The 18761-nt window shown below is 43.0% G+C and overlaps 1 protein-coding gene across 1 annotated transcript in view; it reads left to right on the forward strand.

The window, feature by feature from the left end:
* Positions 1-18761, forward strand: part of DOCK5 (dedicator of cytokinesis 5) — a 210628-nt gene that overhangs the window by 44148 nt on the left and 147719 nt on the right. Inside the window, exon 2 of the mRNA XM_080797224.1 lies at positions 14286-14369. Coding sequence (XP_080653350.1) covers positions 14286-14369 — 84 coding nt within the window. The remainder of the gene's footprint in view (positions 1-14285; positions 14370-18761) is intronic.

Raw genomic sequence — 18761 nt, forward strand, 5'->3', positions numbered from 1 at the left:
GCTCCTTTCTGGTCAGCTTCCTTCCATCTCTTTAGCCAGTACTGACTGGCCTTTCGTACTCCTCTATAGTTTAGTCTTTTCCAGAATACTGTGTAAATGGAATCAGACAGTGTAAATGTCTTCTGTTGAGTATAGCTTCTTTCACTTCATATAATGTATTTGGGATTCATTCATATTGTGTTGGTGGTTGTTCCTTTTATTTGCTGAGTAGAATTCGAGTGTATAGAAGTACCATACCTTATTTACTTATTCTCTTATTGAAGGACATATGGGTTGTTTTCAGTTTTTGACAAATACAAATAAAGCCTCTCTTAAAACCAGAAGGGGAAGAAGGAAACCAGAATCCACAGAGCAAGAGATAAACAAAACAAAACAAGAATATTTTACAGGAAATAGAAGGCGTAAGATGACAAATAGAGTCAAATGTTTATAACAAAAAATATTGTTAAACTTTTTTTTTTTGAAGATTTTATTTATTTATTTATTTGACAGACAGTGATCATAAGTAGGCAGAGAGACAGGCAGAGACAGAGGGGAAGCAGGCTCCCTGCCGAGGAGAGAGCCCTATGCGGGGCTCGATCCCAGGACCCCGAGATCGTGACCCGAGCTGAAGGCAGAGGCTTACCCACTGAGCCACCCAGGCACCCCTATTGTTAAACTTTCATTAAATGACAGAGAATTGAAAGGGGAAAAGTGTCTGTAAGCTTAGGTGACCAACTTTACTCTTTCTGAAATTTCTCAAAAGGTCCAAACAACTACCAAGATAGAGAAAACCTGGAATCAGCCCTATTTGTTAAGGGAGCGATGCCATCCATATCCCCTATACTTGGCACATTTCACATACCACATATTCACACACACGCCACTCCACACTTACGTTCCCAACCCACTCCCCGGCCCCAGAGGAACTTTTTGACAGTATCATAGCCTAGTGTGGGTAAGGAGAAAAAAAAAAAAAACAAAGACTGTGTACAGTGGTGTACAGACAGGGCTTGACTAAAGGATGCTATCCTGAACACTCTTAGTTCTCGTTTGAGGAGATTCAATGAGGGGAAGAAGCTGTTGTAATTTAGATAAGTAGAGACACAGCTACATGGGGCCTCTTTTGTCACCTCTTCAAGAAGACAGGTGTCAAGAAACCCATGGGCACATGGGGCCATGCCTGATGCGAGTCTCCTCTTTTTACAGAGACCCAGGAGGGACCTGGGCAGGTCAAACCACACAGCAAACTCTAGACTGTGGAATAGTTGGAGCATTGCAATCCCTCAAGTGGTAACACCATCAAAGGCGGGGATAATCCCAGCGAGTTTGTAGTTGAGCTTTTGTAAGTTTACTTTATGGCTAGGATGTGGTGGAATGGAAGAAAGTAGAGAGGGCTGTTCAAGCAAAGAGGGTTACCAAAGAAGACTTAGGAAGTGATGAGCTTTGAAAATTCTTAAATCATATGCATCGGTAGACAATAGAGAACTATGGGAAGATTTTTGAGTGTCTTGTTAGAAAAGTGTTAGAGTGGCATGATTATGCAGAATCATGTTGTAAGGCCAGTAATAGCTAGTTCTTCCTATGCAAGTATTGTAGGAATACTATTTAATCTCCACAACAGTCCTGGGATGTAGTTGTCATTGATTGTCCTGTTTCATACCTGAGGAGCGACTGAGAGCAGGGCAATCAGCAAGGACCCAAGGGTAGTAACCTGAGTTCTAGATGATGAACAAAGACAAACACAGGAGGACTGGAGATGGGGAGCATTAGGTCTAAGATGCTCTGCAGGTGTCAAGCCTGCATGACTCAGAGAATAAAGTCTCTAGTCATCTAACTGAAATAGACTGGTCTTTGTTTTTTCTTCTTACCTATAGTATGCTGTGATATCATAAAAAATTTCCAATGAGGCAGGGCAGTAGGTTGGGAATGTGAGTGGGGAGTGAAGTGAGTGTGATTATGTCATATGTGCAGCTCCTCATAAAATGTGTTGCCTTTTGATGGTACGTGATTTTTGTCCTCTGTGGTTCACAGCATAGAAGCAGAAGTTAGAACTGTAACACTTTACGTTGGAGCAGATGCAAATACTAGCCTAATTAATTATTTTGAAATAAGTTACAACTTGCTGATGTAGAAGACCAGGAAATACATTTTTCCACTAGCTTTAGAGTGATTTCTATTTTTATTTATTTATTTTTTATTTTTATTTATTTATTTTTTAAGATTTTATTTATTTGTCAGAGAGAGAGAGAGAGAGCGCGAGCGAGCACTGGCAGACGGAGGCAGAGGGAGAAGCAGGCTCCCCGCCGAGCAAGGAGCCCGATGCGGGACTCGATCCCAGGACGCTGGGATCATGACCTGAGCAGAAGGCAGCTGCTTAACCAACTGAGCCACCCAGGCGTCCCGATTTCTATTTTTAAATGCCAAAAAACTAAGAAGCCTAGATTTCTGGTTGGAAAAATATTATTCTGCTATTAACATTTAGATTGCATTGTAAGGTAGCTTAGGTTGTTATGTTTTATGAACAATATATTTTTTTATGGATATGCATGCCTAAAATTTTAATGCTCTGGCAATAACTTGAAAGGCATGTTGAATTGGAAAACTTACCTACTGTACTTCTGATTATACTCAAATGTATGTGAAAAGAAAGTGGAAGTTCGGTGAATTTTTTAAAATGTAAAATGATTATAGTGAAATACAACCCAAAATTTATATTTTTCTTTTGTTCTAAAATTAAATCAGAGAAATAATGTAATCACCTTTCTTCATACTGCAGGAAGAAACGAGATGGAAAGATTTTTCTGTATCTTTGCATTGAATTGACTCCAAATAATTGGGTCTTTTTTTAAAAAGGATTTATTTATTTATTTTAGAGAGTGAGAAAAAGAGAGGGGGGAGGTCCTGAAATGTTGGCCTGAACCAGCAGCCTCAGTGCCACCTAGGGAACAGGTGCAGATGCAAATTCTCAAGCCTGACCTGCTGAATCAGCAACTCTAGATGGAAGCCCAGCAGTCTGTGTTTTAATAATCCTTCCAGGTGACTTTGCTGCACGCTAACACTTGTGAACCACTGGAATGATATTTATGAAGGTATATGTTACCCTGTAATGAGTTATGTTAAAGAGGTATTTTTGGGGGGCGCCTGGGTGGCTCAGTCATGATCTCAGGGTCCTGGGATCGAGCCCCGCATCGGGCTCTCTGCTCAGCAGGGAGCCTGCTTCCCCCTTCTTTCTTTCTGCCTGCCTCTCTGCCTACTTGTGATCTCTCTTTCTCTGTCAAATAAATAAATAAAATCTTTTTAAAAAAAGAGGGTTTTCTTTGTCATTATGAATACGCCCCCTATATAAGTAGGTGTAGATCTATGTGTCTAGTTGATCTTCTGTTTGAATTAAATACTGAATACATAAAAGAATAGATGCATCACTTGTGAAGAGTATAAAGAGAAACAGTAATAAACTCTCCTGTATTTCACCATCCAATGAACTGCAAAAAAAGATTCTCTGAATATTAGTCACATATCCATGCTTCCCCCTCAGTAGTCCCCCACTCCAGTCCTAGCTTGGATATAAAAATATTCTGAAATTTGTGTGTTTTATTTCCAGTTTTTCTCCTATGGTTTTACCATATACACATGCATATTTTAAAAGCCTAAATCATTTAGTTTCGCAAGATTTTTAATTTTCTCTAAAAGCACCATCTTGTGTATATTTCTCCAGTGATTCTTTTTTATTTGCTCAACATTTTGTTCACAGTATGTGTGCAGATTTGCACGCATTCATTTTCTTTGCTGTACTGTTTGTTTGAATATATCATAATTAATTTCTCCATTTTCCTTTCAGTGGACATTGAATGGTTCCAGTTTTTGCTGCTACAAACGCTGCTTCTGTGAACATTCTTGTACCTCTTTCTTGGTACATTTGTGTAAGACTTTCTCTGGAGCACTGGTTTTCAAGCTATTTCCCTGAGACTCTGTGGGAAGAAATGCACATTATATCATAACCCAGTTTTAGTTTCCTGGTTATAGTATACAACAATACAAAGGATTTCTGTATATTGACAAGAATTGGGTCCTGACACCACCTAAACTCATTCGTTGTTCTGGTAACTCTTTTGTAAATGTCTTGAGATTTTCTGTGTAGAGGATCATGTTATTTTCTAGGTCATCCTTTCCAGTTAGTAAACTTATTTCTTTTTCTTGCCTTATTATACTAGCTAGAACCACCATTAAAATGTGGAATAGAAATGATGAGAGCGGAAGTCCAATGTCCTCACCTTGTTCCAGTATTAGGGAAGCACGCTTAGTATTTGACAGTTTGATATGATGTTAGCTGTAGGTGTATCATGTATGCTTTTTATCAGATGAAGATATTTCTAATTTGCTGACAGTTTTTTCTTTTTAAACTGTGCAGGGATATCAGATTTTATCAAATGCCTTTCTGTATCTATACAGATGATCATATTTTTTTCTTCTTAATGTGGTAGGTTACGTTGATTTTTGAATGGTCCTTGGGCTGGTAAGCGGTATGTTGCTCAGTTTCAAATACTTTGGGATTTTTTAAATGTCTATTACTGATTTTTAGTTTAATTCCATTGTAGTCAATACACTTTGTATGATTTGACTCCTTTAGTTACCTGAGTTGAGTTTTATTGCTTGATCTTTGTCATTTCTAGGTCTTTTTCTACTGATTTCATTTTTTTCCCTGACTTTAGGTGATATTTTCATCCTTCTTTGCATGCCTGCTACATCTTGAACTGGAGGTTGGACATCGTAAATCTTATTTTGTTGGAAGTTTGGATCTTGTTCTGGGATGCAGTTAAGTTATGAGGACACCTGTTTTCTCCATGTTTGCATTTGATCTTGGTCAGGCAGGACCAGCACAGCCTGTACCTGTGGGCCAGCTGGATTGCACAGCCAAGGCTCTACTCTTCCCGTACTCAGAGCAGTAGCCACACCGCGCAAGGCTTCTCCATGCTGGTTGTGGAAAACATGAACTGTCCCCAGCCCTGTGTGAGGTGCAGAAATTGCTCTTTATGTTCCTTTCTAGTGGTTCTTTTCCTTGGCCTTGGGTATTTTCTTTGCATGCATGGACTGAGCAGTGTGCAGCTGTAGACTCGGGGGGAAACTCCTCTCTGATTCTTTGTCCTGCGTATCTTGGCCACCTGGACCTCCTGGAATTCTCAACTCTGTTTCCTCATCTTAGGGTGACTCCCAGGTGCTGTTTGTGTTTCTCCTCCCTCTACTTCTGACTGGAAGTTCTTTTCAAGAAGTAACCAGAGGCATTGTAGACTTACCTCATCTGTTTCCGTCCTCTCGGGCATCCCTCTCCTGCACTGCATGCTGTTTGGTGCCTGAAAATCTTTAGTCATATTTTGCCTATTTTTTAGATCTTCAAGACGGGAGAGTTCATTTAATCCCTGATATGTTCTCTAGTCCAGTATAGTCACAGTGGAAGTGAAAAACATACATAAAATATATATGTTTTTAGGAAAATAATTCCAAATTCATAATATTTCCAATTCACATACATTAGCCCAGATTTATTTATCTTTTTTTTATTTGTTGTCTTCTATGCTGAAATATCTTGGTTCTAAAGACATCACTAAAAATTACTCACTTTTATATTTCTTTTCAGTTTATTATTTTTTATTCTTCTATTTATTTTAGAGAGTGTGTGTGCACAAGCAAGGGCAGGGCATAGAGGGAAAGAATTTTTTTTTTTTAAAGTATTTATTTATTTGAGAAAGAGAGAGACAGATAGTGACAGAGATAGTGAGAGAGAGCACAATGAGGAGGAGAGGGAGAAGCAGGCTCCCTGCTAAGCAGGGAGCCAGATGCAGGACTCAATCCCAGGACCCTCTCAAAGGCAGATGCTTAACTGACTGAGCCACCCAGGCACCCTGGAAAGAAGCTTAAGCAGACTCCACGCTGAGTGTGGAGCCCAGTGCAGGGCTCGATCTTACGACCCTGAGATCAGGACCTGAGCCGAAATCTAGAGTTGGAGGCTTACTGGACTAAACCACCAGGACGCCCCTCATTTTATTCTTATGACAACCCTAAGAGGCAGGTAAAATACCAGTTCACAAATGTCATTTTATGGATGAGGACATTGAAGCCTGAAGATTAAATGACTGTGTGAGAGTCTGGGATGGTAGTTTTCCTGGCCAAGCTGTCGGACGGATCTTCAGTGGCCTGACTGTAAGTAGGTTTCACCTTCATGTCACTTTTCAGCTCCACACACACACACACACACACACACGTGCACGGCTTCCAATTTCTCATGTATGAAACAAGGAGATTTGACCAAATGGTTTCCCAAATTTCTTCAGCTTCTTCCCAGCTGTTTGCTCTTCTCATTCCCCTCTCCTCCTGGCCACATACACACACATCTGTCTTCTCACTGTGCTGGCAGCAAGATGTGACTGTGGTGGATATAAGATGGAAGGCGCCGGGGTTCAGTTCTCAGACCCTCCTGGATGTGGTCCGTGGTGGGAAGGCGACCAGTGAAGCTTGTCCTGGGACACGCCCTGCTGAGATGTAAGCCCAGGTCCCAACCCGCTGCTCTTGTATTCTCGTTTTCAGACTGATGTTTTCAAAGTGATGAGTTTCACAGCCGGGTTGGGGATCATTTCTTCTTCTTAGTGAACTGTGTTTGGTCTCTAATTCATGTATGTGTGGAGAAAATACTCACTGACATTTTTGCCTATCGTTTCAGGGCGGTTGTTCTAGATTCTGCAGTAAGCCGTGGCTTTTATCTTCAGATTCTCTATTCCTCAGCTGTGATTCTGTCCATAAATTAGATGCAGTAAACTGGATGCAATCTTAGATCTGATCATTTTTTTAATCTCAGTTCTGTTTAATTTGTATTTAGTAAGAATGCATACCAAGAAGAACCTGATTCATACCTTATTTTGTTGGAGGAAGGTGTTCTAGGCTTAGTAGTAGGCCAGGTTTGTGGGTTTTTTTGTTTTGTTTTTCCTTCATCATTACAACCCTGCCTTAACTGCCCTCAGATTTTTTTTCTCTTTTACTTTTTCTTAACAATGAAGAGATCGGTGGAAACGAATAGAAGCTAATAGAACTGAAGGCATGAAGGGCGCCTGGGTGGCTCAGTGGGTTAAAGCCTCTGCCTTCGGCTCAGATCATGATCCCAGAGTCCTGGGATCGAGTCCCGCATCGGGCTCTCTGCTCAGCAGGGAACCTGCTTCCCTTCTTCTCTCTCTGCCTTCCTCTTTGCCTACTTGTGATCTCTGTCTGTCAAATAAATAAATAAATAAGTCTTTAAAAAAAAAAAAAAAAACTGAAGGCATGAGTAGTATTGGAATGTGTTTTAATGTTGTACCCAGATTGAGAGTACTATAATGAGTACGTGATTGAAGCATCTTTGGTATTCTGAATAAAACCCTGGTGCCTCAGTTGAATCACTGTAGAAATACTAGAAGGGATGGTAAGAAAATGGTTAAAATATTAAAATATTCCCTCACTCTCGTGCTGCTTCTTAGGAGAGCTCTGTTCTCAGCTGCCTGTTATAAAGTGGTTTTGCTGTCCTTAGGGACACCTGCACTGAATTGCCCGGCAACCTTTACCCTGGAAGGACTGCTGGGCTAGCTTGTTCTGCTTGTCTGCATGCCTTCCTGATTTCCAGACTTCATTGCATGACTTCCACTGGCTTATTGGTAAGAGGGCAAGTGTCCATCTTCGAGGACATGGGTGCCACCATTCTCAAAGTGAGGGAGCTGGACTGGGCGAGAAAGGGAAGATGACTGCCATTTTCTCAGCGTCCACCAGGTGTTGGTCATGGTCCTAGGGATTCTGCATACCTTCTCCTCTTCGGGCTTCACAAAACCTTATGAAGAATGTACTGTTGCCTCCACTTTTTAGGTGGGGAAGCTGTGGGAGAAAGCTCCACATGTTTGTAGACTATAAAGTTTCCCCTATAATTGTGACTTGCCTTTTTTCAGCTTTTCTTCTTTAGACATTCCAGGTAAACTTAATTTCATATGAGTTTAAATGAGGTGGTGTCTAGTAATCACTTGGTAACAGTGAGACAGTCCATAAACTATAGTTGAAATACCTGTGAAATAACTCTCCAGTTAAGGGTATGTCAGTTCTGTCTACAAAGAGATACAATCCTTAAAACAGAGATTTCTTAAAGAATTACCGATGAATTGGGTGATAAATCCGCTCGTCTCCTCAGTAGTCTAGAGAATGAAGTTAAGGATCCCGTAAGAGCCTGGTCCTTGGAGTACTATGGGAGAGAAATGTAACCTGCTGTCCTTACTCGGTGGTCCCTGGCTGAGATGTTTCTGAGTAGAGAGGTGACAGCATGGTCATCTCATCCTAAAAAGATGAATTTGGAATCCAAATAGAATGATCAGTGTAGGGGCGCCTGGGTGGCTCAGTGGGTTAAAGCCTCTGCCTTCAGCTCAGGTCATGATCTCAGGGTCCTGGGATCAAGCCCTGCATCGGGCTCTCTGCTCAGTGGGGAGCCTGCTTCCTCCTCTCTCTCCTCCTGCCTCTCTGCCTACTTGAGATCTGTCTGTCAAATAAATAAAATCTTAAAAAAAAAAAAAAAAAAGAATGATCAGTGTAAAGCCATAGATTTACACTACTTGGGGTCAGACCTGCTGTTGAGTCTCATTCTCTGATCCTTAGAGTAGACTGGAATTAAAGAGCAAAAGAAAGAAAAGTTCATTTGGTCCTTGGGGACATACTGCATTAAGTCTGGGGCAAAGATCAAAGGTGGAATCTTTTTTGTTTTTGTAGTTCTAATGGTCGAAAGTAGGTAGATCAAGATAATACTGAAAAAGATGAAGGTTGACCATTTTTTCATATTCTGAATAGTAAACAATTCAAATTGGGACATTGGTCTGTGTTAGCTGGATCTTTCTTTTGTGGAGTCCACCAAATGACTAATAGGAAATGTCGTGTCTGACTTATTCTTCAGGGGGGTGTAATTTGAGGATTCATGAAAGAACCTAATTTGTTAGAAAGATTAAATGCTAGTAATGCATAGACTTTTCACTCTAGAAACTGATCCTTGTTTTGGGGCCTGTTAGCGTATTCTTTTGTTTTCTTACTGCATGATCTTAAGACCTTAACCTTCTTTTTACCTCTCTCATAGAAGCCTGGTTTAAAAGAAAAGGCCAAATCAAAGATTTTGGTAAAATGCAAACTATTTTAGATTTGTAGACATACTGTCCTGTCTACTTAGCTCTGCAAAATTGCACTTTCATGATATAAACAGTAAGCTGCTTGGGGAACATTCCAGCAATTCATCTTTCCCAACCTTACACATAGCAGCCAACAAGGCAATTTATATTCAGCAACTCCCTGCTCTTGTTTAATTTCCTCAGACAAAACAAGAGATTGTGGTGGGCCTGCTAGTTCAAAACAGCACAACTTGTTTCTCCTGCTTCTTATCATCACCTCATGAATCAGAGGCTGTTGGAGCCACAGGGACCCTTAGAGTCGTCTGATCTGATGCCTGGTTTACAGATGGGGAACCGAGGCTCAGACTGAGAACTCGTTCAAGGTCATGTGTTTGTAAGTGGTATAGTTGAGTCTTCAATAGTGTTTTGTGTAACCCTCAGTGTTTCCCTTATTTTCCCTTTATCTGTCTTTCTCTGCAATAATTACTCACATTCCAGGAAGAAAGCACCGTCCACTGAGAGCCAGTTGTATGCCTGTTCTCCAAATAGCTCCAGACTAGTGGACAACGTGATTACCAGTCACTGCTTCATATAATAAAGCTTGTGTTTGGAAGTCGGATTTCCGTTTTATGAGAGAAATCTAAGGCAGACATCCTACTGAGAATCTCTGAGGCTCCTCTCATTGTTTCCAGGCTGTTCCTTCACCATTCGGGAGCAGCCTTATAAAATATGATGAAGGCATCATCACCAGCATTAGGAACAGCCTTGCTGCTTATAAAGCTGAATTACTTGGGGCAAGGTGTTTACCCCTTCTGAATTTGTTTCCTTATTAAATAATGTGGTGTGTGGCACATACTTCCTAGAGTTACTGTATTACATACGGAAGGGAAAACATAAAGTACAGTGGAAATGAGGGGTACTGGGAGTGGGAAAGGGAGGGCAAGGTTCAAAGTGCATCGTTGGAATGAAAAATGACAACTCTGAGTGATTGGAAATCTTGTTGGTACTTCTGCCTGAAGACATGAAACTGGTGAATGTCCTCTATCTGGTGACTTTACACCAGTAAAAGCCATTTAAGTGTTGCGCCTCCCATGGGAATCCCTCTGAAAGCTTGGGTTGGAAAAGCAGATTCTCGTTTGTGTAATAAACAAAAAGTGGTGGGAGAAGTGATTTTGATATCTTTCGTGAGGGCTGGGGGATCACAGCTGTTGCTTCTCAGGAAGACAGAAGTGTCTTAAGGTTTGGGGAAGAAGCGGTGAAGGACTGAATCGATTGGTAGATTCTGTAAAAGTCATTGTTGTGTCTTGAGCATGTTCTTTGGGTCTAATCCAATGCCTGGCAATGTGAAAGACACATAAATAGTGTGCAGCCAGAGCCACATGCGTGAGGAGTTCACCTTCTGATTGGGGGCAGATGAGAACCAAGATTATCTGAGATTAACAAACCCAAACTGTGTTGGAAGGAGAAGATGCCAGATGTCAGAAGAAACAGATTCAGGCAGGGTGATAGGGAGTCAGTAGTTGCTTGTCGAATGGAATTATGAATGTGAGCTTCGGGTGGTTATGTAGCAGAAGATGAGCTGTTCCAAGTGGGGATAAACCGTGGGTTGAGCACGGAATTTAGGGGACACTGTTAGAGTCTTGACTGGAGCAGAGGGCAGAATTTGGCCAATGATGGAGGCTAAGGGGGATAATTAAGGCCAGGATAATTTTGGAGGATTTAGGAATCTAGGAGTTATGGTTTATGGCGTGTGTGTGTGTGTGTGTGTGTGTATGTATGTGTGTGTTTACAACAGTCCTTGGTAGGTGTTTGTGCTAGGTGCTGCCTATGAGAGCGTCTGCCTACTTTCCTGATGACAAGAATGAGGAAGAGATAGACTTGGTCATTACACAACACATTGTGACACAGCAACCTCATTACTTCCTGTTTCCATCTGTGAGCAGGGCCTCTAGAAGGAACAGACAGGTTCTGTGGGAGTCTGAATGGGGACTAGGGGGAGTCAAGGCTATGAGATGTACGTTTTCTGTGGAAAACCAGACATACACTTCGTGGGCAAAACCATTGAGTGACCTGACTCAGATGAAGGAGAACTTCCGTGGAATAGCAGCGGTGGCCCGTGGCCCATGAAGAAGTAGTTTCTCCGAACCCACTTCATTAGCCCAACCTTGTTCTGAATTCAGTCTAGTCTAAAAGCTCAATAGTAAATTAATTTCAGCATAATTTGTCCAGGCTTCTGTGCCAGGACTACAGAAGAACACTCTTTGGGTGAGTCTCTCCAGAAAGAGAGGCCACTTGATAAAAGATGTGCTGGAGGTGTGCTCCTTCCATTCACGGATAGACTGTGAGGTAAGGAAAAGCCTGTGGTCAGGGGGCAGACAGAGGGCGCATTGCAAGTTCCAGAAAGAGCAGTGCGTACCCACAGTTCACAGCGCGGGCATGCCTTTTCTCCGTTTTTTAGTGACCCTTGTGCGATCTGGCAGATGGATTGATGACGACCCTCACATGCTCGTTAGAGCTGCAGAGATGGGGAACTTCTCGGTTCCTTGAATCGTCAGGAGAATGGCTAGAAGTGAATCTCTGAGGTGGTTCTTTTCTTCCCGAAAGGATGCAGATCCCTAATTAAGAGAGTGAGGGTAACAACTAGACCTACTTTTTAAAAAAAACAGCTTTATTGAACACTATTTATGTACTATAAAATCCACCCTTTCAAATATATAGTTCAGTGGATGTTAGTAAATTCACAGAGTTGTGTAACCACACCTCAATCCAGTTTGAGGATGTTTCCACCTTCCCGCAAACCTCCCTCATGCCTGCTGTGTTCAGTCGCTCTTCCCTCCTCTCCCCTGCCCAGGCAACCTGTAATTGGCGGGACTGTGTCTGATAGATTTGCCTGTTCTGGACATTGCAAATAAATGGAAGCCTAAAATAGGCATTACGCATAGGGCCGTCATTTAGCATAAGGCCTTCGAAATTCCCCTGTGTTGTAGCACGCGGCCGTATTTCATTCCTTTCTGTTTTTAAGTGGTGTTCCATCATATTCCATCGTACGGAATATACCCTAGTTCACATATCTATTCGTTTGTCAGTTGATGAATTGTTTCTACTTTTTGGCTATTGCAAATACAACTGTTGGCTATATTTGTTTCCTTTGATTGTTGTAACAAATTCCTGCAAAGTCGGTGGCTTAAAAACAACAGAAATGTATGCTTTCACGGTCTGAAGACCAGAAGTCTAAGGGGAAGGTGTTGCTGGGCCCGTGCTCCTTCTAGAGGCTCAGGGGAGATTCCATTCCTTGCTGCCTCCTCTGGTGGTAATGGCAGTCCCTGACGCAGCCCTTTCCTCCATCTCCACGTTGCCTTCTCTTCTGTGCATCTCCCTAAACTCCCACTGCCCCGCTCTCACCAGGATACGTGTGCTTGTCTTCAGCGCCCACCCTGGTAAGCCAGAAAAAGGTCTTCCTCTTAAGATCCTTCACATACTCAAATGTTTGGCCACACACGGTAGCATTCTCAGGTTCAAGAAATTAGATGTGGCTGTCTTCTGGGGGACTGTGTTTCTGCCTACCTCAGCAGTTGTGAGCATTCACTTAAAGTTGCTGCGTAGATGAGTTTTCATGTCTCTTCGTAGATAAGTGGGAATGTCATTGCTGGGCCACAGTGGGAATTTATGTTTAGCTTTCTAAGTAATCATCCACCTGTTTTCTGAAGAGGCTGGGCCATTTTACATTCCTGCTCACGATGTCTGAGGGTTCGTCTCCACATTCTTACTGGTTGTCTGCCTTTTTGAAACTATAGCCATTCTAGCGGGTGTGAAGTATTACCTCATTGTGGTTTTAATTTGCATTTCCCTGATGACTAATGATGATGAGTATCTTTTCATGTGTCTTAGCCAACTTATGATTCTTGGTAAAATGTCTCTTCGGAGCTCTTACCAGTCTTAAAATTGGGTTGTTGGGGCGCCTGGGTGGCTCAGTGGTTAAGTGTCTGCTTTCGGCTCATGTCATGATCCCAGGGTCCTGGGATTGAACCCAGCATTGGGCTCCCTGCTCAGTAGGAAGCCTGCTTCTCCCTCTCCCACTACCCCAGCTTGTGTTTTCTCTCTCTCTGTCTCTCTGTCAAATTAATAAGTAAAATCTTTAAAAATAAATAACTAGATAAATAAAATTGGGTTGTCTTTTTGAATTATAAGACTAAGCTTATTTTTCATAATCTGGTCCAGTCTCTGCCAGTCTTAAGAATGTGGTGATTGAGGTGACCTTGAGGAGGAGGTGCTGGGGCCATCCAGGTCCCCAGGATGCCTGGAACTGGGACAAGGCAGCCATGTCTGCAGTGCACCATGTCAGTCTGTTCTCCCAGGTAGATGGGACCCACGGTGGCCTTTTGACTCCCAGTTATTGTGTCAGGGAAGTGAGGAGATGGCTTATTCTGTGTCTTAGAGATCATAACCTCAGTGGTGGTGTAGGCTGGCTGTTGTCTGATGAACAAGGGGGCCGACCTAAAGAACCCCACAGCATATTCTCATTGTAGCCTGTTTTTCTTTCTTTCTTTCTCTTTTTTAAAGATTTATTTATTTATGTTAAAGCGAGTGAGTGCGAGCAAGAGCATGAGCAGGGGGAGGGGCAGAGTGAGAGAACCCTGGAGCAGACTCCCCACTGAGTGTGGAGCCCGATGTGGGGCTCGATCCCAGGACCCTGAGATCATGACCTGAGCCAAAGGCAGACACTTAACGACTGAGTCACCCAGGCGCCCCTTGCCTGTTTTGTTTTTTTTTTCTGTCTTTCATAACTCTTGCCACAATTTAAATTAAGTAGTTGTCTCTGTAATATTTTGCATTGACTATCCTTCTCCTCCTCCTAGATGATTAAGAACCCCTGGGACGAGGACCACATCTGTGTTTTGTCGCCACCACTGGTCTCTAACACAATATGCCTTAGGCAACCAGCCAGTTTTTGTCGGGTGGAAGAGTGACTGGAACATGCCAGTCGTGGGGGTTGAGGAGGATGTCCTCTGCTTTGCAGTGGGTGATTCACACGGAAGTAAGAGACAGACGGTTGTCTGTTAAATAAGTAATTCATGAGCCGCCATGTGTGCTGCTCAGTGTCTCGTATTTTACCCGCCACTGACACCATTTCCCCCATGTATTTCTCCTTTCCAGCGATCTATAACTACAACGCCTCTCAAGATGTGGAGCTCTCCTTGCAGATTGGAGACACGGTTCACATCCTGGAGATGTATGAGGGTAAGTCTGGATGGCCTTCTGCCAGACGGGGAAGGGGAAAAACGGTGGGAGTTACTTATTAATGAGGCACTTAGAGCAAACATCAACATGCTTTACTTCCTGAGGTGGGGCTAGTAAAAATCCAGGAAGGACTTTAGGTTATACAGTTTCATACCGAGGACGATTTCAGAACAGCCTGTTGAATGCAGGAGTGCAGAGGTGCCCAGACACCCGAAACTCAAAGTACACAAGTCGTTGAAGCCCAAGCATGGGACGCCGAAGGGTCCGCCTCAGGGCTGGCTTGGGACGAGCCACGTGGGACACCAGATTGGCTGTCGTGCCAAGGAGCGATGCTGATTAAGTGGCTTTTTCTACTCAGCACTAAATGTTGCCAGATTGGGGGAGAAATGAAGGAGAGACCTACAGGTCTGAGATTCTTTGACAGAATTAGGTCAGGGCTACAGCTGATCCAGAAAGCCCTCGAGTGTATTCTTGCAACTAGCTTGGGCCAGGGAGGTGGTTCTGGTTAACCTATTAGTGGGCTGCAGGCTAGTACTCAAGACTCCCGATTGTCTGAGAGGCACGCATTGTGTCCCACCACCACATCCCACCCCACCCCAAGTTTTAGCTCCAACTCAAGCTCTCGGATTCCTAGCTGGACTTCTCCATGCATCCACATGTCAAATTCTCTGAGTACAACAGACATGGACCCAGGCCACTGAAGTTGAAGGTCAAAGCAAAGACCAATTTTTAGGGCCCATTTTTTCTCTCTGAAGATTGAGACAGGAATGAGGTGGGACGCTAGGCAGACTTTCCTCATAGAGTGAGGCTTGTCAGAATCAGGGTCTCTAGATTTTCAGGATCTGCACTCCCCTTCATCCCAGTAAGTGCTGGTGATGGTGGAATGGCAGAGGTGGTCACCAAGAACCTAATGTGGATTCCTAGGATGGGGAAGAAGGGATGTGAAGCTGTGGGGCGGGGGAGGGGGCGGGCAGGAAGCAGCGTTTGGCCATAGAAAAGCTAAGTCATTCTGCCCAATTGCACAGAAGAGTCTGTTATTCCTGCTGCCTCCCTTTATTTTTAGGCAGAGGGCAGGGGTTTGCTTCTCCCTTCCACACAAATCAAAGTACAGTCATGCAGCTCCCAGGGGAAGGGAGAAGTGAGGGGGTGCTGTGTGGACTCTTCCCACTCTACTGTCTTTTCTGTTTTCATCCTCACCATCTCAGGTCCAGCCCAACAGCAATTCCATATAGTCCCTAAGTCTCTGAGGCACAAGGGACAATCCACTATCGTCTCATCTCAGGACTCCTTTGCTTATTGAAGCCATAGTTCCCTCAAAACTTACTGGTCATACCTCTTTGTCAGGAGCCAAATTAATCCATTCTAGGGGCACCTGGGTGGCTCAGTGGGTTAAGCCTCTGCCTTTGGCTCAGGTCATGATCTCAGGGTCTTGGGATCAAGCCCCGCATTGGGCTCTCTGCTCAGCAGGGAGCCTGCTACCCACCCCCCCCCGCCTGCTTCTCTGCCTACTTGTGATCTCTCTCTCTCTGTCAAATAAATAAATAAAATCTTTTAAAAAATTATTCCATTTTATTTAGCCTATGTGTGGGCACACATTTTTGCATTGTACAGGTGAAAGGTGTACATTCGGTTTCTGTACCTCTTCTATATGGGCTTGAAAAGAATGTGTATTAGGATCATGGGGTGAGAGTTCTATAGATGACAATCAGGTTCTGATTTCTCCGTCTTCCCCCCCCCCAAAATGCATGTTTTTCTGCATTTTCCATCACTGAGAGAACCGTGTTAAATCTTCCACCGTGCTTGCAGTTGATGTCAGTAATGATTTGCACTGATGTCAGTTTTTTGCTTTATCTATTCTCAGACCTGTTTTTAGGTACATACAAGTTTAACTTTAGAATTGTTATATTAAGCAGTTTGAACTTTTAATTCCTGTTTACTAAATCTCCTACCATTATTTTTGTCTGTAGCAATGATTTTTCCTTATTCTACTTTGTCTGAAATTACAGCCAACTCAGTGGCAATCCAATGATTCTCCTGGATCCATGAGGCCATCAGAAATGCTGCTCAGCCATTCAGGACATCTTTTTTTTTTAAATTTGGCAGGTGCCCCAACAAGAGAGCAGCCTCACATGCTGGTCTCAACTTTCTGAGTTTTGGTCTTTTTCAGATCTTGACCTCGTAATTCCTACTTTACCGTGTTAGATTTTCAGTACGTGTGCATGTATATGTGTGTGTATGTGTGTGTTGGGTCGTTAAATTTTTCTAAGTGTACTGTGGAGTGTGGGAGGGAAGAGTGGAGAATTGATTGGAAATAAAGTAGGTGACATCTTTTGAATACATTTTCAAAATCCTTTTTTCATCTCTGTGTGACCCCAACATATTTTTTAAAATAGCTAACCGAAGCACTTTGTCCTCATAGGATACATATCAATGACCATTTCATATTTGCATCCTCTCTGTACTTAACTGAATAGCCTCCCAGTTGGCCAGTGAACATTCCGAAAGGTAGCACTCCTCTGGAGCAAGCTGAGGGGGTCACCGAGCTTGGTTGAAGATAAATGGAATCAGCGACGCACAAACACATCCATTTCAAGCTGGAGTCCAGAAGCCACAGTGCTCCTAGCATTTCACCGCTCGTATGGCGGTAGGCTTGCTGGTGTTGGCCCCGCTGATAGTCACACAGAAACCTGCCAGGTGATAGATGTTGTATCTTGAGTATGATGATCCTGGTACTCTTAGTCCTGACAGCAGGAGGCTGGTGTGCCTGTTAATTGCTACCATAAAATACTGGGTGTGCCACAGGACTCTTTCATGTCAAAAAAAGGATGTCTGTGCCCATTCAGCAAAACTGCCATGTGTCAAGGTATGAATGGGCAGACTTAGAACATGAGCTTCCAGAGTTAATCTACCACCACCAAGTGGCCTGTCAGTTTTACAGAGATTATTATGTTGGATTAAGTTTTTAAATAGTGCTTATCTTATGGGATTAATTTTTTTTTTAACAATGCCCGCCTTGCCAGATGCAGCGATAGGTTCTTCTGTCTCCTAAGTACTTTGAGTTCTTGGCTGGGTTCTCAGATTCCTTTATTATTTCAGGCAGTGCAGGACTGAGTGAGGGCAGGAGTCCTTTGCAAACATTAAACGTGGTGGAAATGCTGAGTAATAACTTGAGTTCTCTCCCTCCTCCCCCATCTCCTCTTTCCTTTAAAAAAATAAAAATAAACAGAATGGAAACACCCAAAGTACTGCCAGATGGAATTTAAGGCTAATGCTGGCACTATTTCATGGCCTCAGGGGTTTTGGGTCTTCCAGCTTCCTGTCGGATTTGGCTCCTGGGCCCCCCACCGCACACTCTGCCCCGCCCCGCCTTTGCGATATTCTCATACCAGACCATGTGTGCTTTTTCCGGTGTGGACAGGAGTCTACCTTTCTGTAACCCAGATATGGAAAATTCTCTTCTGCCCACAACCCACCACAGAATACCACTTAGAACTCTTCCTTTTGCTGTTTCCTGCCCTGTGGTCGAATGAATAATTACGAAAAGTGGTAGCCCCTTGAAGGCAAAGCATGCTCCCCTTTCATTTCAGGGCCGGTGTCTAGCATAGCACCTGGAGTAGAGGGGGTGTTCTGCAGAAGTCTGCTAGATGGTTGAAGATAAAATATGAGACCCAGGCAAGCCCGTTTTAGCAAGGCAAGCTAGTGTGGAGAGTAAGAGGGGTAGGGGTCACCTCCATAAAGCCCCAGATATTATAGGCAGAGCTGTTCTCCTTCCATGAGGGAAATACAGGAGGCGCCAACATTTCCTTGTCCTTTGCAGACTGCAGAAGGATTTGGTTATTGCATGAGTTTTTTTGCTTTTGTTTTTAATAACAGCTTCATTGAGATCTATTTCAAATACCATGCAATTTACCCATTTAAAGTGTACAATTCAATGGTTATTTACAAAGTACACCATTCACAGAGTTGGGCGATCATCATCACTTTCTACTTTCAGAACATTTTCATTTTCCCAGAAAGAAACCCTGTACCCATTTGGTGGTCATTATCCCCCAGCCCGGAGCAACCACCAACCTAATTTCTGTCTCTATAGATTTGCCGAGTCTAGACATTTCATGTAAATGGGATCATATAATACGTGGTCCTTTGTGACTAGCTTCTTTTACTTATTGTAGTGTTTTCAGGGTTCGTCATCATTATAGCATGTTTCAGTACTTCCTATCTTTTTGCAGCTGAATAAAATCTGTTGTATGCTTATATCACATTTTATTTATCCATTCATCAGTTGATGGATATTGGGTTGTTTACACTTTCAACCTATTCTGAGTAATGCTGCCATAAACATTGATGTATAAGTTTCTATGTGGACATGTGTTTTCAGTTCTCTTGGGTATG

The sequence above is a fragment of the Martes martes genome (genome assembly GCF_963455335.1).
Source record: "Martes martes genome assembly, chromosome: 2".
Lineage (NCBI taxonomy): Eukaryota > Metazoa > Chordata > Mammalia > Carnivora > Mustelidae > Martes > Martes martes.